This window comes from Henckelia pumila, chromosome 1 (assembly GCF_033568475.1).
Source record: "Henckelia pumila isolate YLH828 chromosome 1, ASM3356847v2, whole genome shotgun sequence".
Classification (NCBI taxonomy): domain Eukaryota; kingdom Viridiplantae; phylum Streptophyta; class Magnoliopsida; order Lamiales; family Gesneriaceae; genus Henckelia; species Henckelia pumila.
In genome coordinates this window covers 82457143-82472788 of record NC_133120.1, presented here as the reverse complement: position 1 = coordinate 82472788, position 15646 = coordinate 82457143, and the positions used below count along the sequence as shown (strand labels likewise).

The window sequence follows — 15646 nt, the reverse complement described above, 5'->3', positions numbered from 1 at the left end:
GGGGTTAGAACACGGATAATTCAATTCACATCTCACCATTTCAGTGTTAAGAAACCTCTGGTCGTCTTACCAATACGATAGATGGAACTCAGATCAATGCATGAATACAGTTCATATCTCAATCAAATCATGCTTTAACAATTTGAATCTCCAAGTCACGTAATTCAAATAAATTTTCAATCCATAAAGCATGCTTGCATATTCTGTAATCATAGAATTAATCAATCACATGCGAGAAATCCAGGTCAAGCGGACTCGGTCTACCCCGCTCACTTCTAGAACAAAATCCAGGAACTTATCGCTCTGATACCACTTAATGTGAGGCCTAGATTTTAATCATGCAATCTCAGGGTAATTAAATTAATCAATTCAATTAAAAGAATAGGATTAAAGAATTCAAGGAATTTTTTTTTTAAAGTGGTGCTCGCTCGATCAGTAAAATCTTACCGATCGAGCGAGCACAAAATTCAAATACACTGCCTCGCTACTAAAGGTGCTCGCTCGATCTGCAAGAATTCGCCGATCGAGCGAGACCCTCTGCCCAGAAAAATTCTGGTTTTCTTCTCCAATTCAATTCCATTCAATCCACAATAACAACATTAAAATCTCATTCAACAAGATACAACATATATGTAATGAGTTATACAAACCTCACAAAATAAAGCATGCATAACAAGGTCCATCTAGTTCGGACTTATTTAATACAAAAAGGAGTTCAATTACAAAGTGACTCCTAACATCCAAGCCTCACTCTATTCTCTCAATCCTCTAGCCATGTTGTCTCTGATTCATTCCTGCCTCACCTGTTGCCAAGTACACATACAAACAAAGACAACAGCCGGATAATCCGGTGAGAATAATATTTTCAGTAAAAGAGACTGACATGCAATCAAATAAACATATCAAGTCATATAAAAACTCGTTCCCCATATAATCAAATAATTCAATCAAGTACTGTATTTAAAATGATATGCATGTCTTTAAACTTCTGGATTATCAGACTCAGACAATCAATGAATTTCTTCCATTCTTTCTTTCTTCGGTTTGGGATCCCGAAGCTAAAACATCCACAATCACACCGACTCCCCTCTCGAGGTGGACATGGCATGCTTTAATCCTCTAGACTCAAGAGCATTATAGTGAGCTACTCGACAAGGTAGTAAATCGCCTACCAAGCTACTCGACTACAATCCCTAGATCGTCTAATTCAAATTGAACAAATCAAGGCTCAATATGAATGCAATGTAATCTAATGCACTCAATATAATTTCAATCATATAATCAAATAAGAAATCAAAACATGCAATATGTGATTTCTTCTAGGACACTCGAGTCAATCCTGATTCGAGTTAATCGTCTCATTCCATTACGAAGTCGTCTTATACCTCTTCTTTGTCGTTCCAAACTTCAATCTGAAAACAAAAATTCTCAATTCAAAAACTATCCAATCAAGTTCATTAATCGATATAGAAAGACATCGATACTATATCGGCTCAACTCTTCCAAACTTGTCAAAAGCTGCAACTCTAGCAACTACAAGGAATCCCAATCAATCTATCAGAAGAAGTCACGGATCAAAATCAATATCAAAACTCAATCAAAACTCAATAATAATCAAAATATCGAAACGATATCCAAAACTCAAACTGACAGCATAACGACTATAAACTGATCAATCCGGAAATGCAGACAGCAAAACAACAGCTCAACAAACTCATTCCAATCATCAAACATCAAACCCAACACAAAATCAACACATCTCAAAATCATCATTTTCAAAAATGACAAGAAAAATCATAACAATTCCGATTGTCGTTAGATCTTCGAACCGTCTTAGATAAACGATCACTGCTAACTCATAATCATCCTCTCCGAATATAAAAAAATCTGACAACATCAATAAATTCAAACTTCTCAGAATTAAGATAAACTTACTTCCAAACGGAGCACTCGTCGCTGTGATCGCAGATATCAAGTCAGAAATCAATTCTATCGGACGGATTGAGCTAGAAATGAAATCACAAAAGCTTGGAAAATCTTTGATCGTCTTCAATGGAGGGAAATCGAGATGGAGGAGATAAGGGGAGGAAATGAAGACTTAGTCAAAGTCTCAATCTTATAACAAATCCACTTTTTGCGTTTTAGTCCCTGAAATTTTTGAAAATTGCAAAAAGGTCCCTGATTAATAAAAAGTCCGATCTCGAATTCTGAAATCACCGAATATCTCAAATAACATCAATTAAGATAAAAAAAAATGGGGCGTTACAAATATTCAGGGGGAGTTGCTGATTTTCTTTTAGATGTTTTGTCCAGAAAGGCAAAAAGGGAAGATTGAAAGGAATAAAATCCTTGATATATTTTCTATATTGTGAAAGATTTATTGTGGTGTTTTGCCTTTCTTGGATTGATACTTTTTCCTATCTAAGTGTTTGAGATATTTTAAATAGGAATTGTTTTATTATAGAATAAGATATTCATATATCTTAAAGAGCTTAAATATTTACTTGATTATTTTGTAGGAGATATTATGCACTTATCATAATATATATTTATCTCCTAACTTAATATTATTTCCTTATCTTTGTAGATTGGTTCAAGTTTGAAAGAAAATATGATCAAGTCTTTTTAGAGATAAGCTGACACGCTTAAATAGAAGAAGAGAGTGTAGAGATTGAGGTGGCTTGGAGAAAAACGAGAGAGCGCAAAAAAGAGAGATCTCAAGCCGTAGATGAGAATTTGAGCGTACAAAATAAAAGAGAGAGACGAGAGAGCTTAAGTGTAGAAGACAAGGAACTCGACTTTCTGGAGTGCTTTCACGTTGAAGAGTCCTTGTCTATTTGCTGAAATTATTTTTTGTAGATGCCTTGAAGAGTTTGAGAGCATGTTGATTGAGGATTGAAGATCGAAGATTGAAAGCCTTTTTGCTCTCGTGTTTTGGCATCTAGGGCCAACTCTATTCTCTTGATTTTCTTGTCTACCTTCAGTAGATTTTTAGGAGTTGGTTTATTTGTTTTATTCTTTATTTTTTCACATGTTTTGAGAAAATTGATTTTTACAATAATTCACTAGTTTTAGGGTTTGTAAAACTCTTTGATTATTTTCTAGTGAAAGTTTTGCCCTGAGGCGCTGCAAGAGTATTTTATACTCTTGCTTAAATACTTGAGTCTAATTTATTTGGTTGCTTATCTATTTTATTCATGCTTTCATAAATTCTGATGCATGTTAATCAAGGTGTTATTGAAGATGTTGTCAACACCTTGTGACAACATCTGAATCTGTTTTATGTGCAACCTTTTATTACTTTAGTACTTGTGCATATTTACTCTTGATTATTTTTACTGTTGGTTTGCTGTTACTTTTCACGTTTTAATATTTCCGCTGCATATTGTGTAGGATGTTGTCAACACCTAGTGACAACATCTAATTCTAATAATTTTTATGAACCATAATATCCCTTACACCTTTCATATCGCTTGGAAGCCCAAGATTTTGAGGACGCTGTGCTCTCCACATTTCTTATTTTCATGCGTAAAGTTGGGGCCGGTAAAGGTCCACATGGTTGGATTTATTAAAATTATATATTTATGCTTTGGATCATCCAATAATTATATATACTAGCGTCTCATAATTTTATTTTTGTTTTCTAAATATTTGTAATTAAATTATAAAATAAAAGGATTTGTAAAAAAAAGGTAAATAAAAATTTAGAAACAAAAAAAAACTAATTAAGGGTATTATTGGCATATTAAAAAAAACTTCACCAAAAGTTAGTTAATATTCACCTTTCTTCTTAATTAATAGTATCTCCCTTAATTAATAGTATAGAGATATGTGCACAATCGATAATTGAGGTATCATTCGATTACTGACCTAACCAAATTAATCGATTTTTTTCCAGCTAATCGAACCAAATTTATCTCTAGAGCCAAATTAATTTAACCGACTAAAAATCGAATATTTTCTGTCGATAATGCATTATATATTTTTTAAAAAAAAATTTATATACAAAATTTGTAATTGAAATATGAATTTTTTCTATTATAATACTAATCGTTATCGACCGATTCAATTTAATATAATATCAATCATTATTTTCTAAAAATATAATCGATAATTCCATTTAATAAATAAAGTTTTTTCATCTAACATCATGTGAAATATTCGAAAATATACATTTTTATCGTAAAAAATTAATAGACATTTTAGACCTTAACTTATAAAAGTTACACGTTTTATTTTGTAATGACGAATTGTTAAACACGCGCAATTGTTGCATTTAATTAAAAAAAATTTATATCATATTACATAGGGTACGAAAATCCCCTTATATTATTATATTAATTTTCATATATATTCAAATACATCATATACATAGAATTTATGATTTTTTTCACAAATACACGTGATTTATTTGATTATATATGCAAATTATTACTATATTAGAAGGATGTTATCGTATCATAAATGTAAAATTGTCCAAAAAATAGTTACTTAGATACAATAACAACATGTGTTCAATATTTTCTAAAAAACATGTGTACTCGCTAGACAAAAGTAAACGTGAAAACATCACAAAAATTCAAGGGCTTAAATTTTTATAAACTTCTCTGTAAGTGAAATATTTGTTGAGAATTTGATTTTTTTTAAAAAAAAAAAACTTTTAATAATTATAATGCTCAACACATTTGGCAATATACCGTGGACTTTGAAAAGTCAACTATTTCATCCCTAGGTCCACGAAATTCGAAAGAATCAGAGAATGACTCAAATAAAATAGTTGTTAGGAATCAATCCAAAATTTATTATTTGAAAATTCACCACGCAAACTAACATATAAGAACAATAATATAATCTCAGAATAGATAAAACCAACGCACACAGATAAAACTCAACTCACGCGAAAGCGATTAAAGAACACAAGTATTTACGTGGTTCGGCAAGGAATTTGCCTATTTCCACGGGAGAGCAACACAACACTTTATTAATCACGAACAGAACAATCCAAGCTCAATCAACAGAGCTTATTACAGAGTTGGACTAAGATAAACTCTCAAGCTAGATACAGACACAATTCAAGCTTAAAGCCTTGAATTCTTCCCGTCACAATCTTCGCTTAGTTTTCTCCTCCGAAATCTCTCCTTCTTCTCTCTCAATATATTCTGAAGAATTTGATTTTCTGTTATTTGCTTATATAGGGAATTAAACCGACTTTCATCTTGGGCTTTAGGTCAACAGTAACTTACGGCCCAATTATAAAGTCAACATGGTCCAACTCGATAAGCTTTCGTTCATCAGTTTGATCTGCTCTTGTACTTCGATCTGAATCGATCTGTCTGCAAGCTTCCACCTATACGGAAACTCCATCTGACTTTTAACCAAGTCACAATGCTCGAACAACCTATCTGATGAACTCATCCGAAAATTCATCTGACCATCACTTCGATCTGATCCCAGTATTCAATCTGGACCATGAACTCATCTGAATATCGAACTCATCTGATCTGTACTATTCGATCCGATCTCTTTTCTATTCTCATTCAATCTGATAGAAACATACTTCAACAATAGTATAACAAAAACATACGCGATTCTAAAAAAAAAAAGAAAAAGAAAAAAGAAAAAAGACTTGCGCGTTGTAGTGCGTGTACGTGAGATATTAAAAGTCCTTTTTTTTTTTGGATAAATAACGTTTTAGTAAGCTGTAAACAAAATTTAAAATAGGAAGTCAGTCATGAGAACTTGTGATAAGAAGTTTTAAAAACGTTAAAAATTATAATGGTCTCCCTCTTGCTGATTTATAATATAAGACGATAAAGTCTAAAGACATACAAAATGCAGAGAGAGAGAGAGGGGTGGAATAGTTTTGTCATGAGAGTTGGAAATATTGTATTCATGAGATATATTAATAATAAGAACAAGTCTATATTAGGTAATCTCATAAGTTTATATATTTGAGATGAATAATATTTTGAAAATTCGTCTCACAAAATTAATCCGTGAGACCGTTTCATTAGAAAGTTTCGTGTAATAATAATTACAAACCTTGAAAGAATTTTACAATTAATCCTACAATAAATCATCATCTACCACTGTGAAAAGAACTAGTAGATACTCTCCCTACAGAAGAAGAATTGTAAAATGAAGTGATAAAGCTATCACTCAAGCCCAAATTCAAAAATCTCGATGTGATTTCATCGACTCTCCTTGAGCCAGCTGAACTTAACTTGTCGAAAATTGGCAGCACTTCATCCCTATTCAGATACCTCATCACTTGCCTCATATTAGGCCTTGCTTCTGCCTTTGGGTGAGAGCACAAAAGGCCAAGTCCCAACACTATCTCCATCTCTTCACTAACATAATTCGACCCCAATCTACCATCCACCGCATCATATATGTTGCCCACTTGCATGCACTCCACCACCCAATCCACCAATATCACGTTCCGCGCCGCTTCGCACACCACCGGCGCCCGCCCGCAAGCCACCTCGAGAAGTAGAATCCCGAACGCGAAAACGTCGGTGCTAGTCGAGGCCTTGCCGGTTCGAGTCAGCTCCGGTGCGATGTAGCCTATCGTGCCCACCACGTTCGTCGTGTGGGAGTTTTTCCCGTGATCGTATAGTCTCGCTAGCCCGAAGTCTCCTAGTCTTGCATTCATGTCCGCGTCGATTAACACGTTGCTGGATTTCACATCGCGGTGTATGACGACTTGTTCCCACTCCTCGTGCAAGTACAATAGCCCGGATGCAATGCCTTTGATGATATTGAATCTTTGTTCCCAGTTCAAGAAAACGTTGCCGTTCTTGGAGTTATTGTACAGCAACGAATCCAGGCTTCCATTTGGGACATAGTCGTAAACTAGGAGGAGATCTGTCTTGTGTTTACACCAGCCCTGAAGATTCACTAAATTCTTGTGCCTCAGTCTTCCAAGACTCTCGATTTCTGCGGCGAACTCCCTCAATCCTTGCAGCGAATTGTTGGACATGATCTTCTTCACGGCAATCTCAGTCCCGTTGGTTTGTAAAACACCTCGGAACACCGAACCAAATCCTCCGATTCCGATTATTTCACTCTCTTTAAATCCCTTGGTTGCCTTGTAAAGGTCCCTGTAGCGGAATCTACGGGGACATTCCAGCTCCCAATCCTCCAAATGCTCAAACTTGGTCACTCTCCTGTACACAAGTATGCTCCCTAAAGCTATCACCAGCAAGAAAATCATTACAGAAAAGGTCGCAATAAGCGCCGTTTTCAGCTTAGCATTAGATGTTGTGGGTGATCTCAAATTGGGCACAAAAGGAAGCCTGTCAATACTGAGTGGATCGGCCATCCCATTCAGCTTGAAACTCCATCCCAGGATATAATGAGAGCTGTATTTTTTCCCAGTGGCAGCCGAAAATCCAGCATACATGTTATCCTTCACAAACTTCGACAAGTCAATGGGTTCAGACAACAAAGACTCGATTGGCTTGGAAGAATTTACAGGGGCAACTGTTACATTCAAAAGCTTCTTCACCCCATCATACTCGATCCAAGCCTGTATAGGCTCTCCACTCTCCAAGTCAATCTCCTCCTTTGCTCTTGTCCCGTTTTGGGAATACGTAGCCGCATCGGAAGCTAATGGTTTCATTCCATTAACGTTGATTCCGACATGATTCCCATCTCCATCGGATTTTTCGTTGTATCCATTCACCGTATCGAATTCCACCAGAAAGATATGGTTTGTCGGGTCCATATCGTTCGTCGAGTTGAAAACTCCCAGATAATGATCCCCCTCCGCGCCAGGGAATCCTGGAGACGGAGACAAAGTGAAGGCAAACCCGAAACCTCCGCGGCTCGCGTAATCAGGCAGGATTTGGAAGACGAAGTACGTGGAGAAGGAAGAAGCATTGAGGGTGTTATTGAGCATGGGAATCGAATCTTTGTGAAACGCATGGCCTATACGATTCGGTGCTTTGTCTGTGAGTCTCAGAGCTCCTCTCGCCTCTATGGAAGCCGACCCATCTGTGGTAACATTCGATGTATTGAATCCATTGTAGACAAATTCCAAAGATAGAGAAATCGAGATAGAGTTGAAGAGGATTACGAAACAGAGGATCAAGAAAAGGGAAGAAGATAGAGCCATGTAGCAGAGTGGCGGTTCCAATAATTCATTCAGCTAAAGATTGAATTACTGCAAGCTAATATTAATAGCGGATTCATACCGGACAGAAATTGATCGGAGTATATAGAGTTGAAAAGTCAAACTCTTTGACCCAGACATGGTCAATTGTGAGATATTATTGCAGCGGCATCACTCCGTTTCAATTTCAGAGTAACGTCCCTTTCCTCCAACGAGAGCACAATAGAATTTAAATACTAATATATTTAGCATAAAAAATGATATCATGGGTAACACAATTAAAAAATTTGTCTCACAAAATTTATTCGTAACATTGTTATTATTATTTGTTATTATTGTTTGGATGGCGGATGGTAGCAAATTTGGGTGGAATTAAAATTAATTCGCAAACATGTATTCCGGTCCAATTTCTCAATTACATAAAACAATATCTAGATAATGACCTGACAACTTTCATATGTTCATCAGTTATTACAAAATATCATAAAAATAATTCTTTATTTTATTAATTCTGAAACACACCTAGAAGCACAGCACCCACCCCAAACTATTATGTCTACCACATATTTGAATTCTGTTATCTTTATCCGTGACCTGGACCTGGACCTTTCAATTCATAAAGTAAATTATGTTCCATGTATAATGTAGCCAAAAAATATAATCGTTTGGATTACGTAAATCGAAGTAGGGGGAAATTTGATTAGCTCATAAACGTGTCCAGAAGGTAATCTTAGACGACTCTCTCGTAGACCGATGACCGAATCCGTAGAAGACGAGTTTGTAGATGAATTAGGGTAACTAGACGACGATCTCATACATGAGCTGAAAAATTGTAGTTTACTGATCTACAATTACGAGATTCTACTTACAAACGGTCTACTTAGTCGAACAAATATATTTATTTAGCGTCAAACCATGCCTGATTAAATATTAATGATTAAACGATATTGTCCACAGAGGTGTAGTAGTTGCTAGGTTAGTTGGCTTATTCTGTACAAAAGAGTGTACTGTATATATAAGTTTAGGCCAGATTCTGCGGGGGGAAGCCAAAGCAAAAGATTCCGAGGGTGAGTGATCTCTTTTTCTATAAAACATTATCATAAGGGATAGTAATTATTTAAAAATAATAATACTTCTGAACTGCGTTGACTCTAAATTTAAGAAAGCAAGAAACGCGTTGCATTGATTAATTGGTTGTTATATTGGCATTTGCGTGGCCAACTCACAGGTCCCGGAATTGAACCACAAGCCCACTGCCCATTGGCATCTTTATCCTTTCATTGATCATGATTTTTTGTCCCGTAGACTTAATCCAAGTCTCCCGTTAAATAAATAGTAGGTTTTTTACGCGACGCATATAATTTTTCCTAAAAAAACATAAGCACAACTTAAAAAGTGTTTGCAATCACTAAAAAAAAATGATTGTTAGTTTTTGGCTTAAAAAATCATTTTGTGTGTTTTTTACATTAAGATTATGTGTTAGCTTATGCTTAACTTAATTGAAATCCAAAAGCTAGTCATGTAGTGATTATGATTCTCCAAAAGTGATTCTAATAAGAGGGTCATTGTTAAAATCATTTTAATCACTTATTTATCAAACACTATCAAACTTTGATTTTTAGATTTACACATTTGTTTCCAAACACTATCAACTTTTGATTTTTCTTAACTTTTTTTATAATCTATAAATTAATCACTTCTATAAAAGCACAATCTATTGCAAACACTCTCTTAATCTTTAGTCGTATCTTGAATATAATGGAGTGTTTGCTATTATTGTTCTTTTGTTGAAGTGATTAAGATAGTGTTTGTCATCACTAAAATAAGTGATTGTTAGCTTTTGGCTTAAAAAAATAATTTTTGCGTGTTTCTTAAACCTAGATTATGTGTTAGCTTATGTTTAATTTAATTGAAATTCAAAAGCTACTCATGTGGTGATTATGATTCTCCAAAAGTGATTCTAATAAGAATGTCATTGTTAAAATCACTCTAATCACTTATTTATCAAACACTACCAAACTTTGATTTTTAGATTTTCACATTTGTTTTCAAACACTAGCAACTTTTGATTTTTCTTAACTTTTATTAATCACTTTTACAAAAGCACAATCTATTGCAAACACTCACTAATTTATAGATTATAAAAAAGTTAAAAAAATCAAAAGTTGGTAATGTTTGAAAACAAATGTGAAAATCTAAAAATCAAAGTTGGGTATTGTTTGATAAATAAGTGATTAGAGTGATTTTAAAAATGACCTTCTTATTAGAATCACTTTTGGAAAATCATAATCATCACATGACTAGCTTTTGGATTTCAATTAAATTAAGCATAAACTAACACATAATCTAGGTTTAAAAAACACACAAAAATTATTTTTTTAAGCCAAAAACTAAAAATCAATTTTTTAGTGATTGCAAACACTCCCTAAATATAATACTATATTTTAAATGATTTTATTATTAATTTTCTTGACTGCTAAATTTATATTTGTCACATGGTAAGTTTGTAGCTTACAATAAATTAATATATATATATATATTAAAAATACTTTTTTATTCAATTTCGTATCCAACCATTTTAATAATCACGACTGAATCTCATTGAATGGCCGTTTGAAAATTCACTAATTTTTTAATTCAAACTAGCGTTTTAGCACAAGTAATATTGCGTACTAAACTAAAATAAATACAATTTTTCCTTAGAAACACGGTCAATAAACATTGGAAAAATGGACAATATGTTATGAAAGCAAATTAGCAAATAACAAAATATTAGACAATCGGGAATTGAATATGGAATCTATGGATAGAGGAAGTAATTATTATTTTTTAAAACAAACAAATATTTGAATATGATAATGGTACATTACTTCGCAAATTTTATAAAAGTAGGATAGATTTACTGAAAAATCTCGTGAAATTAAATAAAAATTGGATAATTTAATATTTTTTTATTTATTGTATAAGGATTAATTTAGAAAGTTGGCTTACGTATCAAATCGATGGAACTAAATCATTATTATCACTGGCATAATCGCACACGCGTTGCGTGCGTATAAAATCATATAATATATTTAATATTGTATATTATATATAAATATTATTTTTTCAATAATATTTAAATTTATTTTTTAACATTTATAAAATAATATAAAAATAAATTAATTTTTTTTTATCAATTTGTCTTATCTACAATGTTTAGTTGAAAAAAAATATGAAAATTTGAAATATCAAAATTTCAAAAAATAAAAAACAAATAAAAATAAAATTGTAATATTTATATTACATAAGGGCAATTTCGGTAATTTAAAAGATGGTGTCTAAGGGGAAGATTCTTTATATATAGAGAGATATTACATAAGGGCAATTTCGGCAATTTAAAAGATGGTATTTAAGGGGGAGATTTTTTATATATAGGGAGAGATTATTATTAAATAAATAAATAAATTATTAAAACCGGAACATGAAAATAGAACAAAACTAGCAAAAAAACGTCGACAGCAGGATTCGAACCTGCGCAGGCAGAGCCCAACAGATTTCGAGTCTGTCTCCTTAACCACTCGGACATATCGACGATTTCTTCATAATGAAGCTAATTTTATTTATTAATTTCAAGTGGGACAGAGTCGAATCAATTCATTTTATTCACAAAAGGAAGTGGGGCACAATCAAATCAAGTCACAAACAAGTTTCGATCCATGCCACCTCCCACTTGTTTTTATTTATTTATTTATTATATTATTATCACTCAATTATCTTTTGTGTGTATTTATGCAAATATAAAATGCATTGGACAAACCCTACAAGAAAAAATCATTTGAATAGGTCATATAGATATACTTGCTCCATTACCTCAAAAAAAAAAAAAAAAAATTAATTGCTCCACCAACTCACATACGCTTAAAGCACTTGTTTCTAATATTGACATTACTATCCGGTAGTGCATAATTAATTTATTGGGTTTCATTATTGGAATGAATAGATTTATAGCATAAACAGTCACCATGGATCCCAACAAATGAAGTAACCATCATTTAGTTCCTCTGACCATTTATCACGATTTTCTTCTATAGGAGTCATTGTCGGTTTCAGAATCTGATTGATTCTTGAAATTGCTTACATAATCAGGAGCAGTTAACGAAGTTTGCTCGCCCCGTTTCTCCCTCTCGCGCAAGCACAGAGAAGAGCAATGCAGAGATGGCAAAAGAAGAAATCGCAATTCCCCGTTATCGCCCTTGTCTTCTTTGTGTTCGTAGCATTGTCAATCCTCTACAACGAGTGTAACTTTCGGCAAGTTTTCCAGGATCAATCTCGCAGTGATACCCAAGATCAGGACCAAGGATCTGTTGTTGTAAAGGACGGTTTTTTCTTCAATTCCACGCCTGCACAAAACATCACTCTTCCGAAGAAACCGCCAGGTCTGCCTCTTTGAAACATGTTATCTTTATCGTGCCCGAGTTCAGTAAATCTCTTGGTGAATGGGAATTTTCCGTTTTCTGTTGCCTGATGCTCGATTTTGAAACTTCGAAGCTGTAGTGTCTGTTGAATTTCATGGGTTGAATTGATTCATGAATCCCAAGTGCTTATCATTCTCGCTTATGATTGTTATTTGCGTTGGCATTTGCAGTAGGTTTGGATAAATTTAGTACATGTAGTTCCACGTTGAAGTACAGCGGTAGGAGAGCTGCCTGGGGCGTCCGCAAGACCGAGCCTAGTAGCCGGAGAGAGGAGGCGCAGGCAGAGGCCTGCGACATTTTCTCTGGCAAATGGGTATTTGATAACACATCGTATCCGTTATATAATGAATCTGATTGTCCATACATGTCCGATCAGTTGGCTTGTCACAAGCATGGGAGGCCTGAGTCAGGTTACCAGTTTTGGAGGTGGCAACCCCACAACTGCAATTTGAAGAGGTAGTTTATGTTCTGTATTGATCTTGAACTGTGTTTGATGCTTAACGAAGCCTGTGTACTTTCGAATCATTTGCAAGATAGAATTTTGTATCTCATTCAACTGTCAATTCATGTCTGTGAAAATTATAGGTGGAATGCGACTGAAATTTGGGAGAAATTGAGGGGAAAAAGATTAATGTTTGTTGGGGACTCACTGAATAGAGGGCAATGGATATCACTGTTGTGTTTGTTGCAGTCTGTGATTCCAGCGGATAAGCGGTCCATCACACCGAATGCCGAACTTACAATTTTCAGAGCAGAGGTAAACTTCAGTTTTGAAGTGAATAATGAGGGAATCAGTCTAGTGAAATAAGTTTACATAATATTGGTGGCTAAAGTTGCTTTCATAGATAAGTACGCATATAAGGGGTGTAAAAACAAATGCCAGAGACCTGTTGAATCAGAAACATTAGACATATATTGTTTAAAGACAAGCATTACGAACGATGATTGAGGACTTGTGCCATCCCTTTGTTATGAATTTTTATGTCTTATACAGAATTATAATGCGACAGTTGAGTTTCTTTGGGCACCTCTTCTCGCCGAATCTAACTCTGATGATGCAGTGGATCACCGGCTTGATGAAAGAATAATGCGGCCAGACTCAATTTTTAGGCACTCATCACGATGGGAGCATGCCGATATACTCATCTTTAATTCGTATCTGTGGTGGAGGCAAGGTCCGGTTAAGCTTCTGTAAGTATCTAATTTGGATCCTACCTCAAATATGCACAAGACATATTTAGGAATATGACAAAAATATGACCCTTTGTTATGCAAATTTTATTCGGGAAATTCACATCAACTTTGATCATTAGATGGAGTGATCAAGAAAACATGGTCTGCGAAGAAATTGATGGCCTTGGAGGTATGGAAATGGCCATGGACGCCTGGGCGGATTGGGTATCCTCACATATTGATCCCCTGGAGAAGAAGGTCTTTTTCATGACCATGTCACCTACACATTTTGCGTAAGTTTGCTGCTGCCCGAGTAAAATTTGATTTGATATGGATGCTCATTTCTTTTCAATTAGGATGTTTGAGACATTATTTTGTACAAATTTGAACTTGACTGCAATACGTTTTCTGAATATCTGGAAACAACTCAACAATATTGGAAACAATGTTATATGCATTGCAAAAGAATTGATGGTTCAAAAACAAAAAAAATCCTCGAGTCTGCAGTAGTTTGATAGAGAATTGTGCTGTATGAAACCATTCGTTTTGTTGTTAAAATCTGTATTGATTTCTTAAAACCTTCCTTTGCTCAACAGTAAGGAGGATTGGTTGCCAGGAAGTGAAGGCAACTGTTATGATGAGAAAGAGCCTATATACGATGAAAGGTACTGGGGCACTGGGTCGGACTTGCCCACAATGCAGATGGTCGATAAGGTATTGAGTAGGTTGGGTTCGAAAGTTTCTGTCATCAACATCACTCAGCTTTCCGAGTACAGAAAAGACGGTCACCCCACCATATACCGTAAGTTTTGGGAGCCATTAGGCCCGGAGAGGATGGCAAATCCCGCGGCATATTCAGATTGTATACATTGGTGCTTGCCGGGAGTACCAGATGTTTGGAATGAGTTACTGTTTCAATACTTCTGAAAGTAAAGTGTTTTTTTTGTTATTTTCATCCTGAAATCTTTCACGTTAGAGAAAATTGACAATGTGATTCAAGGCCTTTTAATTTCTGTAAATGAGGTGATATTTGGTTAATAGAATTTTTATGTTCATGTGCACATTCATGTTGCATCCTCATCATCCTTGTATACAGCAAAAGAAACAAACAAGGAAAGATTAAAGTTAAAATCGCTGATTGTTTGAAAGCACTACAAGATTTACATCTAATCATCGAGAACTCGTAACCAAAGGGCCACCAAACATCTCCAGATAAATGTTAGATTGATAATTTTTTAACTCACCAAAACCGACAAATCGACCAACCCGCCACATCTAATGACGGGTTGGTTGCACGTCGATCCGTCCTCAAAATTATACTCGAGATGCTGTTCTATTTAGTGCTTGCAAGAGCTGTCACGGGTTACGGACCCATTTACTTTAGTAAACTTTAAAAAATATATCATCTGGTTTTACATATTTTAGGAGTAAAATTTATTTTGATACATAATTATTGATTAACAATCAAATTAATATATGAACTATTGAAAATTTTTAATTGATATATGATCAAATTATAAAGTCGAATTTATCTTTTATTGAAATTATTTTTAAATCCAATATTATTATTATATTCAACTACATACCTATTCTATTTTTCAAGGTTTTTGTCACTAATTAAAATTATAGAAAAAATTTATATTTATATCAATTTATATTATAATAATTATAAAGATATTAATTAACATAAATATATTTATATGTATACCTGGTAAATAATATACTTAAAAATAATATATATTATAAAACATTTATAAATATTAATAAAATGAGGTATTTCTCTTTATCTATTATGTATTAATATATATGTATGTATACTTTCAATATATATATATATATATATATATATATATATATATATATATATATCTGTATGTATGTATTAATAAAATTACTAATA

The 15646-nt window shown here is 34.0% G+C and overlaps 2 protein-coding genes and 1 non-coding gene across 3 annotated transcripts; 1 reads left to right on the top strand and 2 right to left on the bottom strand.

The window, feature by feature from the left end:
• Nucleotides 1-5964: 5964 nt before the first annotated feature.
• Nucleotides 5965-8194, bottom strand: LOC140888490 (probable L-type lectin-domain containing receptor kinase VI.1). Its single transcript, XM_073296179.1, has one exon. It carries the CDS (start codon nucleotides 8117-8119, stop codon nucleotides 6080-6082), a length of 2040 nt encoding a protein of 679 aa, XP_073152280.1. The 5' UTR covers nucleotides 8120-8194; the 3' UTR covers nucleotides 5965-6079.
• A 3414-nt stretch (nucleotides 8195-11608) lies between these two features.
• On the bottom strand, nucleotides 11609-11690 carry TRNAS-CGA (transfer RNA serine (anticodon CGA)). The gene has a single exon. It is a non-coding gene; the product is annotated as a tRNA-Ser (tRNA).
• A 253-nt stretch (nucleotides 11691-11943) lies between these two features.
• On the top strand, nucleotides 11944-14797 carry LOC140874853 (protein trichome birefringence-like 35). Its single transcript, XM_073278301.1, has 6 exons — nucleotides 11944-12534; nucleotides 12744-13029; nucleotides 13159-13330; nucleotides 13568-13764; nucleotides 13887-14039; nucleotides 14343-14797. Exons 1-6 carry the CDS (start codon nucleotides 12306-12308, stop codon nucleotides 14671-14673), a joined length of 1368 nt encoding a protein of 455 aa, XP_073134402.1. The 5' UTR covers nucleotides 11944-12305; the 3' UTR covers nucleotides 14674-14797.
• The last annotated feature ends 849 nt before the right edge of the window (nucleotides 14798-15646 follow it).

Bases quoted from the DNA above. Each gene is read 5' to 3' on its own strand.
- LOC140888490 (XM_073296179.1), bottom strand. From the start codon at position 8,119: ATGGCTCTATCTTCTTCCCTTTTCTTGATCCTCTGTTTCGTAATCCTC.
- LOC140874853 (XM_073278301.1), top strand. From the start codon at position 12,306: ATGCAGAGATGGCAAAAGAAGAAATCGCAATTCCCCGTTATCGCCCTT. The intron at 12,535-12,743 runs GTCTGCCTCTTT...TGGCATTTGCAG, and splicing joins TCTTCCGAAGAAACCGCCAG to TAGGTTTGGATAAATTTAGT. The intron at 13,331-13,567 runs GTAAACTTCAGT...TGTCTTATACAG, and splicing joins TTACAATTTTCAGAGCAGAG to AATTATAATGCGACAGTTGA.